We start from the raw sequence: 13,303 nt of genomic DNA on the forward strand, positions 1-13,303 counted from the left end.
CTCACCTCCTGCTGAGGTGTTCATGGGCATCGTGTCCGTGGACGATCAGCTGATCCAAAACCTTTAGAGGAGAGACGGAGGTGCGCTCCTCCTCTCTGTCCTCTCCCTGTCCTCGTCCTCCTCCTCCCTTCTCCTCCTGCCCCCCCGCTGCTCTTTCCAGCGCCTCCTACAGTACAACAGCACCAAGACAGATTCATCAATAAAAAGAAACGATTGATCACCTGAATTCTTTTTAATGTAATGGGACTCATTTCTCTTGCTTTTTTCAGAGATAATGATATCCTTGGGAAGTCGCACTGAATGAGATCAATATGTGTCTAATGTCTGTGTGCTCATATTTCACTGAGCTAAAGAAAAATCTTTATCTCCATAATCACTGCATCTCTGCTGACAAACTACAATAACTAACTTCCTGTTGTTTTTACGAGACCTGTCTATGGTGGCCCACAGAGCTCAACGCATTGTAAGTACAGAAAACACAACCAAATACAGATAACACTGCAAGTAACACCACGCAACAACAGAGACTGTTTCTAAGGAACACTAAAAAGTGATGCACCGGGCTGGACACATTTGTTGTTGTCGTGGCTTTTGGTTTATTTTAACATTGTGATGATCAGATATTACCACGGGATCTCAGCTGCGCATCGAAAATGTGAGGTTTCTTCTGTTAATTTCTATGACTTTAACACGATTGATGTTCACAATGTAGCATTATAAGGGGGGGAAATATGGTGCGTCCCCGGCGCTGCTTCCGCACTGTACGGCCCATTGAGCAGGCACACAAAGACACTTCTGCTGGCTGAGCCGGCTACTTCCGCTTCCGCGCTGTGCTAACTTGAATGGGGATTAAATGATTTAATCGTGCGGCTCTTCTGGACTTTCCAAACGTCATCGGGCCTTATGGATCAAAGTTTTATAGTGAAACGAGTCATTTCACGGGGGTTGTGACGCTCAAACAAATGTATCCATTCATTTACAGACATCTATTTACCCATGTAAGTCTATGGGGAAAAGTATTTTTGGGCCAGAGGGCATCACGTGACGCACACGGACGTTGTAATTCCACTGCTTGGCCACTATGTTTAATTTGATTCAAAACGCAGCGCACTTCCTGCGCGCCTGGTGTATGTCGTCAGATTATGTGAATAGCGCTGCATCTCATGTTGCTTAAATTGCCTCCTCAAGTCCTCCATGAAAGGAAATCATGGGAGGAGAGAGGCAACAAGCAAATGTGTTTTAGAGTGATGAGACGTCCTTTCCTCTGAAGGGTCACATGAACACGTCAGCTGTTTGGGTGGAGTTAGCAACACCTTTAGCTGCACGGCTTCCGGGAAGGCTGCTCTCGTGTATCCTCCCCTATAGCTCCTCTATGATCCCTCCTCGATGCTCGCTCCTCGGGGCAGAAATAAGAGCTTTGAGACGGACTTCACCAAGGAGGGACAGAACTTCCGGTTCAGCCGAGGACCGAGGAGTCGAGGAGCTATCAAACAAGCGGTATGAGATGCAGCCCTGGTAATTTCAGATGTGTGCATTACCTTTTAGTGTCCCCTGGAAACAGTTTCCTTTGTGTTACTTGTGCATTTTCTGTATCTCAGGGCCACCATACCTGTCCCTTTTAGCTCACAGTGTCTCTGTCTCAGCTGGTCTGGTTCACTTTACCTGTGTCATCCTCCCGATGAACAGCGTGGCGGCTCGGGGAAGAGCGAGCTCAAACAGGGGTTCATACGAAAGGGCGGGGCTCTGACCCGAGAAGCCAAACAGGGTGGAGCCTCCCTCCTCAGATTGGTTTGTGGTGGTGGAGGGGTGAGTGGGGGTGAAGCAGAGTGAGATGGAGCACGGAGAAGAGGGGAGGGCTGAACCTGACGAGGGCTCATCACGGCCGGGGGTGGAGGTGAGAAGGATGGGCTGAGAAGAGGAGGAGGAGGAGGAGGAGGAGGAAGGCTGCTGGGATCTGGTGTCTGCAGAGAAACGGAGAGGAACAGAAACATAATACGTTTGCTTCAGTCTTAAATTGTAGTTTGACAGAAATAGGCTTAACTATTGTCTAGCTGCTGATGAGAACCATGAGATGAGGCTGAAAGGGGGAGGGAGGAGGGTCTCTGAGGGAGGAGTAAATGTCCTCCTCACAGGAAGACTCCAGAGGATCCAGAGACACTCTGGAGCACTCGATCACAATGTCATGGACTTCATAACACCTCCACCTGAGACACACGGGAAGTCAAACTGCATAGTTGATAAATCCGTTGATGAACTCACCTTCACAGATGATATTGCGGACATCGCTCTGGCCTCTTCCCTCCTTCTCTGTGATTGGCTGAACGGATGACCCCTGTAGCTCTGTGACCAGCTTCACCTGTGAGGAAGCGGGAGAGACTCCTTCACAATAAAAGCCTTCCAGTGAGAAGAAAAGAGCTTCATGTCTACAGTCCTAATGGTGCCTTCACACCAGGCGTTTTTCCCCCTGAATTCAGTGGCGCGATTACATACAAAGTCAAAGCAAAGTCAACGCGAATTTGCGGCAGTTGAGTTGAAATACTTGAACTTTGATTTTTGTTTTTTTACGTATCTGGGGCTTCCAAAAGTGGTTATTTCGGCCATATTGATGACAGAGTGAAACACTGTTGGTGCCTACAGCTCTACACCGGCGGGTAATGCTGCTGACGCGAGTAACGCAATTATACATAAAATGATCGCAATATGATTTTTTTTTTTCAAGATTTTCTATGAATGGTGATTTATCCCAGTAAAAAGTGAACCACCGTCGTAAAATGGAATACTCAGGGTTAACCCCGAAGTAACCTCCCTAATCCCAAATTCTGCTTCGTAGTTCAGGTCTCAGCTCTCACCTGGTTTTTCTCAGGAATCTGACCATTTTGGTTCTCTTTAGTCAGCGGTGTCCCTGGGATGATGACTGATGAGGGACATTTTACACCTGGAGTTTACCAACAGACAGACAGACGGGCTTCAGAGTTATTTTCACACACTATCACCTGTGTCCTCTGTCTCACAGTGTCTCACCTGCCTCAAGTGTTTCACAGTGTCCCACCTATCTCCTCTGTCTCACAGTGTCCCACCTGTCTCCTCTGTCTCACCTGTTCCACAGTGTCTCATCTGTATCACCGTGTCTCACAGCGTCTCACAGTGTCTCACATGTCTCCTCTGTCTCACAGTGTCTCATCTGTATCACAGTATCTCACAGTGTCTCACCTTTACAGCGTCTCATTTGTCTCACAGTGTCTCATCTGTATCACCGTGTCTCACCTGTCTCATCTGTCTCACAGTGTCTCACCTGAGATGGAGGCGGTCCTGCTCAGTGGGTGGGCGGAGCCTGTAGCAGCAGTTTCAGGAGGGGGGGTCGACAAACCACACTGTGAGGAGGGACTCCATGTGACATCATCAGCCTGAACACAAAGTATGTGGTGAGCAGAGGGAGGGAGGGAGGGAGGGAAGGAAGGAGATTATTACAATACCTGTATGTAGGAGTTGTTGAGTGTCAGCTGAGGAAGAGTGGGAAGTCCAGACAGCAGCAGAGGACAAACTGTACTTCCTGTCGATTAGCACATCCATTAATGTATACCTTTAAATTCATAAGTGCATCATGAGGATGCAAGAGGTGTGTGTGTGTGTGTGTGTGTGTGTGTGTGTGTTACCTGAGCTGCTGACAATCTCTGTGTTGTAAGTACTAGAGGTGAGGTTCAGGGGGGAGGGGGAGGGGGAGGGTGGAGGGTCTCTGAGGGAGGAGTAAATGTCCTCCTCACAGGAAGACTCCAGAGGATCCAGAGACACTCTGGAGCACTCGATCACAATGTCATGGACTTCATAACACCTCCACCTGAGACACACAGGAAGTCAGCTGAAAAAGGTGATGTCAGGTATTTTGTGTGTGTATGTATTTTATTTTGAAAATTCATGTTTTTCCTGCCGTCACTTTTTTTGTCATTTGTTTCGAACTAAAATTCAAAGTACACCCAGCAGCAGGTTTAGGTTTGGTTTCTGTGTGTGTTACCAGTACTCACCTGGACGGGTCCAGTTCATAGTCCTGGGTCCCTGTGACCAACTCTGGGTGAACCCTGACATGTTCCAACATCGGCTGACAGACAGACAGACAGACAGACAGACACAGACTTTTATCTACTTCACTTTGACCGACATTCCCTCTCCTTTCAGTGACGGTCAATCTTAAAAGTGGCGATTCTGTCCTAAATATGCTTTTAAACGAACGTTTGACCTCGGGTGCATTCACAAAAAGACCCTAGGTTGCATTTTGGCGAGAGTTACGCTTTAAGTTCTTTTGTTTAGCAAAAAGCTGAAGACCTGGAAGGAAGACTCTTGAGGGTCAACTACGACTGCCAGGGTGCATTTCACTGACAAACAGCCAATCACAGAGTTTTACATTATAGGTTACACTGCTGGTAAAACAGAGAGAAAGAAAACAATCAAGAGTTTAAATTTGTTTTCATGTCACATTTTGGCACAGCAAGCCGTGGCTCGAGGGTAACGTAGTATTTAGAGACAGGAAAAACAAAAGTGTAAAAAAATAACTCTTGGTCAGAAAATAAACCTGTATGATGGTGAAATGGAGGGAGAGTTTGTGTGTCCTGAGTGTCTCTGGTTTAGGTTTCTGCTTTATGTTATCTGAGAAACAGAGCAGCTGCTGTTTACTGCAGCTGTTGTTGTGTGCCTGTGTGGCAGCAGCACTACCAGCTGCTGTACAACCGGTACAGGTCTAATGCTGCGTTCCAGGCAACCCGTAACCTGTGTTTTCACAACCTTCTACCCGTGAAAGTGCCCTGGAACGGCAGTCAAACCCGTAACTTACTACCCGTGAACTCGTACCAGATCGTTGTACTCCCAGTTACAGTTTTTGACGTCACACACACATAAACAACAATGGCGACCCCCTGTTGATGCTGTACAGACGCAGGTGATTAACGGTAAGAAATAGAAATAAATAGGCAACGTAAAGTAATTCCGCACATTGTAATCAAAACAATACACATACGATTGTGTACTACTACAGGTTATGTTTCTTAAATGAAGCCCAAAATATGTCGCAGACCAGAAATCAGTAGTATCAGCTAGCGCTAGCTAACGTCAGACTTGAAGTCGTAACTTACGGGCAAAAAATTGTGCCTGGAACGCAGCGTAATGCTGCAGACTTTTCTGTCAACAGTGATGCTGCTAATTAGTGTATCGCTGATTAATAAGTCATTGTTTACATTCAAAATATATTTAAAAAAAATACACAACACAATGTCCATGTTGAGTTGATATTATTAGAGTTTGTTTCTCTGATTATATTTATTTCCTGGTCTTCCTTTGATTTAAGTTTTCCAACTACAGTTGTGATAATATGGAGGATGTAAACAGGAAGTATTGTGTTACCAGGATTTTTTTGCCTTTATTTTTATTTATTTTTTGCATGAAGTGAATTGCTCACTGCTGGTGTCTGGTGGTCTGTACTGACCTTGACGACTTCCTGGAAGGTGTCCAGGTTCTCCTTCATGCTGTAGTGCAGCCTCAGGTAGGAGATGAAGTTACAGGGGAACATCCCATACAGACGGTGGAACAGAGAGTACACACCTGCATGGAGGTGGACCAGGTGGACCACAGGTACATGACCTGCAGGGGACAACAACCAGCCAACTAGAAACGCGCCAACGACCAATCAGAGCACAGAAGCTGGATTCACATCACCTCAGAGCTGCAGATAAATACACAATTAGTGTATGCATGTTTGCGTGCGCACACGTGTGTGTGTGTGTGTGCATGTGTGCGTTTCATACCAGGGTTCTTGTAGCTCCAGGAGGCGAGGCGTCCGAACACGTCGAAGAAGTCGTAGATGTGTTGTTTCCCGGCCTGAGGGATCATGGGTAATAGGGTGATGAGGACCAGGACTCCGGTGATCAGGACCACCACGTCTGTCTCTGTCTGAGGACACCAGCAGACTGCTTAATGCCTTGCTCAAAGGCAGAGCTGAACACAGGTTTGATATACGTAGGTTCATAAAATGAAAACTTCTCTGTGTGTCTGAAGGAATGTGACATAATACACGATGCGATATAACAATACAGAGACATCATAACCTCATACACATAACATGAAAAAGAATCTACTATGACTGCAGTAAAAGTACCAGTACACACTAGGGGTGTTGAAATTAATCATTGCATCGATGCATCGCAATGCGGACCTAGACGATTCTGCATCGATGCAGTGACAGACAATAATCGATTATTGCCCACTGATACAGTATTACTTGTTGATTTTCCGGTCTGTTGTCTGCTGTTTTCAAACTCCTCCAAACACTATATTCAGGAAGTGACATTTTTAAGAGCAGATACAATAAAAAGGGGAGTTCATATATATATATATATATATATATATATATATATATATATATATATATATATATATATATATATATATATATATATATCTCTGACTGCTTAAATTTGTTGATGAAAACCATATGTAGCCATAAATAATAAAACTGAGGAGGTGAAGCATCGTGATATTGAATCGGATCGAATCGTTGATAGGATAATCGTCACTGAATCGTAAGACCAGTGAAGATTCACACCCCTAGTACACACTGTAAAAAAAATACTCTTGCTGTGTCTCAATTTGCACACTTCTGTACTTACACTTGCTATTTTGAGTGCATAGTGCGTTCACATTAACGAGATTTAGCAAAATGCAGTGCACTACGAGTACACGGATCAAAAAGTTGAGTGTGGAATGCGGGACACTACTCGCCCTCAACGATTGCCATCTTTGCTACGTAGCTGAAGCTTTTACAGTTAGTATGTTATTTCAGTAAAAGTATGGAAGGATAATTGTGAAAATGTATGTAAAAGTATTAAAAGTATAGAAATGCCCACTAAGACGATGGACAGAACCACCAAAGTAATGTTGGAATGAAGGGTTGTAATCCTGCTTGCGGCTTTGTACTAGTATCAGCATTACAGTATCTAGCACATGTATGAGTATTAGTACCTTGAGGCAGCGCAGCAGGGAGAGCAGCAGAGCCGAGCGGCTGATGTGATGAACCCAGGGAGGCTGTTTCCTGATCAGGTCACCCAGCAGGGTCAGACCAGCCAATCTGGATCCAGGTCTGTTCAGAGACTCATTCAGCTTCTCCAGCAGGGGCTGGATGGACGTTACAACATATGTTTTATAAGTTACACGTAATCATCAGTAACACTGATAAATACCAGAAATATAAAGTAATGAGAGTCCGTTCACCTTGTGATGAGGCTCTCTGATGGAGGAGAGCAGGAGCACCACCTGAGAGGAGGACGAGTCCAGGTAATACTCCACCAGAGAGGAGAGAACAGCACCTCCTCTGTCTGAGAGGGGAAATTACACATCAGACTGACAGGAGCAGGACTGAGGTCTGTCCAAGTACAAAGGGGCCTATGGGGCTGGCTACCGAATGCAATCCTTTTTAGGCACCGACCAAATTGCCTCTAAAGTGTTGAGTATCGTAAAATGCCTCGTCAATCAATACCCAATTTCAATACCTAAGGAGTAAATCTCATCAGATCAGTGAGCCAATAAGCATGCAGCGGGCTTCTACTAAGATCTAATCATGCTGGTGATTGGCTGTCTAAGGTCGCAGAGACACTCTGTAATGTGTAAAGTTGTAATTTCTTTTTTTTTTTTTTATAAAATTGGTATTGAAAAAAGTATCGTTTAGGAACCGGTATTGAAGTCACGGTATTGGTACCGGGTATCGACCATTTTTTGAACGATACCCAGCCCCAGGCCCCCCCAAGGTGGCTTGTGGACTGTTTGCAGACTGTTAAGGCTCGGACATACGTTTGGCGTTGTACTGGTGTCCGGACATGCAGCAGTTCCATTTATACTACAATTAAGGGGTCCGTGGCCGTCTTGCGTTTCATGCAAGTGCATTTCCCGATCCACGCTCCATTACAGTTGGTAGTGGTAATGCACGATAATGTTGTTTGCCAACCACCATAATAAATCAAGAAAAAGATTAGAAGAAGCATGTGCATTAAGAAAGAAATGGCGTAGAGCTCCTTTGTTTGTTGTTTTTGGCTGAACAACAAGAAAAAAGCAAAACAATAAAATATAATGTGCGACAGCTTAACGAGAATAGGACCAGAGACTGGGATGAGATAAGAGGCATTGACGAGGAGAAGCATCAAAGTCAGCGCACTTGCTATGCGTACACTCCGCTCGGTCACACATTTTAGGGCTGCACCCAGACGTCCAAATAGGGGGCCACATGGACACTCGCAGACATCGGCCCAACGCCACGCCGATCAAAATGGACCCTCACGGATGCAAAAAGTATGATTTGGCCTTAAGAGGGTCCTCTTGGGAAAGACACTTCACCGATTCAATTACCAACAATTCATTGCAGTGTAGATGTAACGCTTTAATTGTTTTAATCACTGACTCAAGAAGAACATAAAACATATAAATGTATAATAAATACTGGTGTCATGTAGAGACATCACATAATACTGAAAAAAAGGTGTACAAGAAAAAGATTAAACTATTAATAAATATATATGTAAAATGTAACAGTATAAAAGAAACAGGTGGAGACCGGGAGACTTACCGGTACTCAGCTGCTGATTGACTGTTGCTCTGACTTGCTCCGCCTCCTGCAGCTCTGAACTGTCCAATGAGAGCAGGAGCTCACTGATACTTACCTGCTGACTGGACATCATGAACACCTGGAGAGAGAGAGAGAGGGAGAGAGAGAGAGGGAGAGGGAGAGAGAGATTTATATTTCTCCAACAACACACGTCTGTGTACCTTAAACAGAGAAAAATAAATGGCTGCAGTCTTCCATATATTGACAGATTGTTTTGTCTATTTTCCAATGATACATAACAGTTTGATATTTACTCTCAGAGGATATTTTGATCAAAATATAGGGTAATACATGATGGTGACTTGACACTGCACCAGAAATAAATGGTAGGTTCCCCTGAATCATATGATGTATAACACTTAGTGAATTAAAGAATAAGCTCAGAATTGAAAATATAAATGCAGCTGTTTCTTTGTCTACGTAGCCTAGGCTTTAGAGGGCCGAGTTTAATCTTTAATTTCCTGACACAGGTGTTGATCACCTGGGTTTCAGTTCCTGGGGTCTGTATTTTTATTTTACCTGAGTATTTCCATTTTCTATTTTATACTTACTACTACTACTACTACTACTACTATACTACTCCACTACAGGGAAATATTGTACTTTTTACTCCACCACAAGTATTTGATAACTTTGGTTACTTCGCTTACATTTACAGATTTTGATTATCAAAACAAAATATTATTATAGTATTATTATAGGATAAATAGTCTCGCATTGCCAGACCTATCTCCATAGCGCTGTGGAGTAAGAATAGATACTACCCAGCAGTATATAAAGTAATTAAATTAGCTCTACATTTACCAGCTGCAACATTAAAGTGATGAACACATTAAAGCATCAATAATTATAATACAATAATATAATATATAATATTCTGCATAATGAGCACTTTTACCTTTGGTACTTCATGTATGTTTGATGCTGATACCTTTGTACTTACTTCAGTAAAATGGTGAACGCAGGACGTTTACTTGTTTACTGCAGTACAATATCTTAGTACTTCTTCCACCACTGGGTATAACTACATGTACTTCAGTAGTAAAATACACTGTAAGTGTACTCTGCAGACAGTTGCAGTACTGTCTATTGTGTTTGTAGTGTTATGTAATATCTCTCTCTCTCTGTGACGTCGCTGCTGTTATCTAATAAGCTTAATGTGACGTCACACTTGCAGAAATCTGTAGATCAGATTGAAGTTTAGTTGGCATTACAAATCACCACTTCCTGTCGTGATACGGGCTTTATATTAGCTCACAGTTAACAGCAGGATGCTAAGCTAACATGCAAACAGCTGAGCTGTCAGTCTGCTATGTGTTTTGGAGTTTAGCATATTAGCTAATGGAGCTGACGGCGTTATATTCCCGCATGCAGCTGTTCGGTAACTTTCGGTGCCCAGAGACAAACAGAGTCAATTTGTAAAAGTAAAAAACAAACGTTGGAAATAAAGTTTAACTCGGTTACCTTTAGACCTGTTGATCCAAGCAGGGCGCAGCCATGTTGAGCAACACGAAACCCCGCCCACCCTTTGCCTGTCAATCAACCTCAGGAGGCGTTCAGGGCGGGAGCAGAATATGTGAAAAACGAGCTTCAACCGACAACGTGTTTGATCTAAACTGCCAACAGAGAAGATTTTTTTTTAATCGTTTGTGCAGAAGTACAACGAAATGTAGCATAGTATCATGATGCTGTACCATTACTGTCTGGTGAATGAGTTATATATTGTGCTTGATATGTATTAATTCATAAGACATTTTGTTTCTGGAAATTAAATTTGCCTTCCAGACTTACAGCCCCCACGCCTCTGGAAACATGACATCTTCAGCTGTTGGCACCATAGACTGTAAATACGTATATAGCAATAACAGGACTGTTTACATTCTACATTATCTTTACTAGTTCATTCTATGCTGGGAGTTCACACTGGGAGACGCCACTGGTACCAGTAGGCCTACAGGTCACCAGTCTGTGACATAAGAAATAATAAAATCAGATTAATGTATGTGCGTGTGTGTGTGTGTGTGTGTGTGTGTGTGTGTGTGTGTGTGTGTGTGTGTGTGTGGGGGGGGGGGGCTTGTTTAACTATTACTCTAACTCTAGATTTAGGGTTTTTATAAAATACGCATATCCAATTAATAAATGTGTCATTGAAGCCCATATATCTGAGAGTCTGCTGGAGGAAAAGTCCAGTCAACCCTATCAAATGCCTTCTCAGCATCTAAGCTGAGAAGGCATTGAAGGGCTATTCCTTTAAATTGCAGGTTTAAAGCCCTTCTGACGTTGTCCACGCCTTGTCAATTATTAATAAACCTGGTTTGATCCGGTTTTTCCAGTTTGTGTATGAATTTTTTTTATTCTTTTTGCTATGATCGAGGTAAGAATTTTAAGATCAACGCACAAGAGGCTGATTGGACGATAGGAGGTACACTGGATCGGATCCTTGTTTTCTTTGTGGATAACACTTATTATTGCTTCTGACCACAATCCAGGCGGATCTCCCCTCTTTAGTGCATAGTTATAAACCTTACACAAGGGTCAGATCATCTACAAATGCTTTGTAATATTCTCCTGGGAAACCATCTGTTCCTGGGGATTTGTTATTTTTAAGTGTTAAGATATTGTCCCTGATTTCTTTTTCTGAAATTGGCAAAGACATCATGTCAGCCTCTTCTGATGTTAATTTTGCCAATTTGATAAATCTAAAAAAAAGATTCCATCTTGTCTTTTTTTGTGTGGATCCACCTGCTCTTCATATAACTTCCTATAATATGTGGCAAAAGCCTCTGTAATATCAGTAGGTTGTGTTTAGAGTTCGTCACTCTCTGGGCTTTTTAGTTTGTGAACTGTCCTACTATTTTGCGCTTTCCGCAATTGGAAAGCCAGCAGGCGGCTTGTTTTGTTTCCTATTTCATAGTATTTTCTGTTTATGAATCTTAAAGCCCCTTCTGTTTGTAAATTAGTAGGTCATCCCGTTTTTTACTTGTCTCTTTCAGTGCATGTAATACTTCTTGTTTTTTAGATTGTTGATGTTCTATTTCTAGTTGCTTAATTTATTTCTCTAGCTCATCCTGTTGCCTTAAAGGTCCCATGGCATTAAAATTTCACTTTATGAGGTTTTTTTAACATTAATGTGAGTTCCCCCAGCCTGCCTATGGTCCCCCAGTGGCTAGAAATGGCGATAGATGTAAACCGAGCCCTGGGTATCCTGCTCTGCCTTTGAAAAAAATGAAAGCTCAGATTGGCCGATCTGGAATCTTCTCCTTATGACGTCATAAGGAGGAAGGTTACCGCCCCTTTCTCTGCTTTGCCCACCCAGAGAATTTGGCCCACCCATGAGAAAGAGAGAAACATCATGGCTTTCAAACGAACAAAGTGGCAGTTGGTCAAGGCCACACCCCCCACCCTCCACCTTGCCCCCCCCCCTCCTCCTCAATAGCTACAGACACAGAAATGGCACATCATGGCCTTAGTGGCTGTAATTCTGCACCAAGGCTGAATTTCGGGAAAGAGACTTCAGATACAGTATTAGGGGACCACTAAGGCCTATATAAAAGCATCCAAAGAGCACCATGTCATGGGACCTTTAACCTTTGCTTTTTCAATCTAGAGGAAATGGCAATAATACAGTCCCTCATCACAGCCTTAGCCCCTTCCCATAAAGTTAATGCTAATACTTTTTTACTTTTACTTAAGTAAAAGGTCTAAATACTTGTTCCACCTCTGGTAAACACTGTGGCGATTACTATGTAATACACACTGAGTGTGTGTGTGTGTGTGTGTGTGTGTGTGTGTGACCAGCAGCTGTGTGTGTTCTCAGTCCGATGACTTGTTGCTTGCTGAGTAACTTTTACTTTAAAGTTGGAGTCATGTACAGTTCACCACGGAAACAAAACAACAGAATACTAAAAAACTGAATTTTTTTTACAGGAGACACTACAGGAAAAAACATAATAATATATCAATTTTGAGGTTTTGGGCTATTTTCTTTCCATGTACCTTCCGCCTAGTGGAAAGAAAATATTTATTTTACTATACTTTGTCTATTTTTGTCTGTAGACTTCTCCTAAATTCACCAAAAGTTAGTACTTTAATGCCTCATTTGCAATAATGTAAGGTAATCAACTGGGGTATTAGTTACATTTTTTTTGTACCCTACTGACTTATAGTGTCTCCCCTTAAACTGACAGATCCGTGTGTTTGTGTGTGTTGTCTCATTCTGGAAAACAACGTTTACAGTATATTCACATTATTATAATTATATTGAGACTTATATCAACAAAAGCATTGAATATTTTGCACTTATGTTCAATATTTTTACAGTCACACACACAAGCATACAACACACATGCACCTTGAATATAGCTATATAAGTATTACTATAAGGAGATTAATAACATGTTCAACACTACTGTACTACTTTGATTAATATTTTTATAAAGGAAAACTGTGTCAGCATCTGTTTAATCTAAAAAGACTGCACAGCCAGTGGACTGAAAAAGCAATTGATTCTTCTAGTACGAAAAAGTTCAAATCTCATGTGCAATATATAATTGAATTACAAATTGATTTTTGGTGTCTATGTATCGATACAGTATTGCCACAGAAAATATCACAACACTATGCTGTAAAGCTGAGTTTGCCTTCAGCAGAGCTGTTGGAGATAACAGG

The 13,303-nt window shown here is 42.6% G+C and overlaps 1 protein-coding gene across 2 annotated transcripts in view; it reads right to left on the reverse strand.

Annotated features, from left to right (window-relative positions):
• tsc1a (TSC complex subunit 1a) overlaps positions 1-10,160 on the reverse strand; it is a 19,350-nt gene extending 9,190 nt beyond the window's left edge. For both annotated transcript variants that reach the window (XM_078250410.1, XM_078250409.1), the window contains exons 1-14: positions 10,100-10,160; positions 8,597-8,714; positions 7,252-7,355; positions 7,003-7,155; positions 5,790-5,934; positions 5,471-5,625; positions 4,020-4,093; positions 3,654-3,835; positions 3,474-3,550; positions 3,293-3,404; positions 2,850-2,935; positions 2,260-2,356; positions 1,663-1,961; positions 6-166 (exon numbers count right to left, since the gene is read on the reverse strand). In XM_078250410.1, coding sequence (XP_078106536.1) covers positions 6-166; positions 1,663-1,961; positions 2,260-2,356; positions 2,850-2,935; positions 3,293-3,404; positions 3,474-3,550; positions 3,654-3,835; positions 4,020-4,093; positions 5,471-5,625; positions 5,790-5,934; positions 7,003-7,155; positions 7,252-7,355; positions 8,597-8,708 — 1,757 coding nt within the window. In that variant the 5' untranslated portion in view covers positions 8,709-8,714; positions 10,100-10,160. The remainder of the gene's footprint in view (positions 1-5; positions 167-1,662; positions 1,962-2,259; positions 2,357-2,849; positions 2,936-3,292; positions 3,405-3,473; positions 3,551-3,653; positions 3,836-4,019; positions 4,094-5,470; positions 5,626-5,789; positions 5,935-7,002; positions 7,156-7,251; positions 7,356-8,596; positions 8,715-10,099) is intronic.
• Positions 10,161-13,303: the final 3,143 nt, after the last annotated feature.

The sequence above is a fragment of the Sander vitreus genome, chromosome 5, assembly GCF_031162955.1.
Source record: "Sander vitreus isolate 19-12246 chromosome 5, sanVit1, whole genome shotgun sequence".
Lineage (NCBI taxonomy): Eukaryota > Metazoa > Chordata > Actinopteri > Perciformes > Percidae > Sander > Sander vitreus.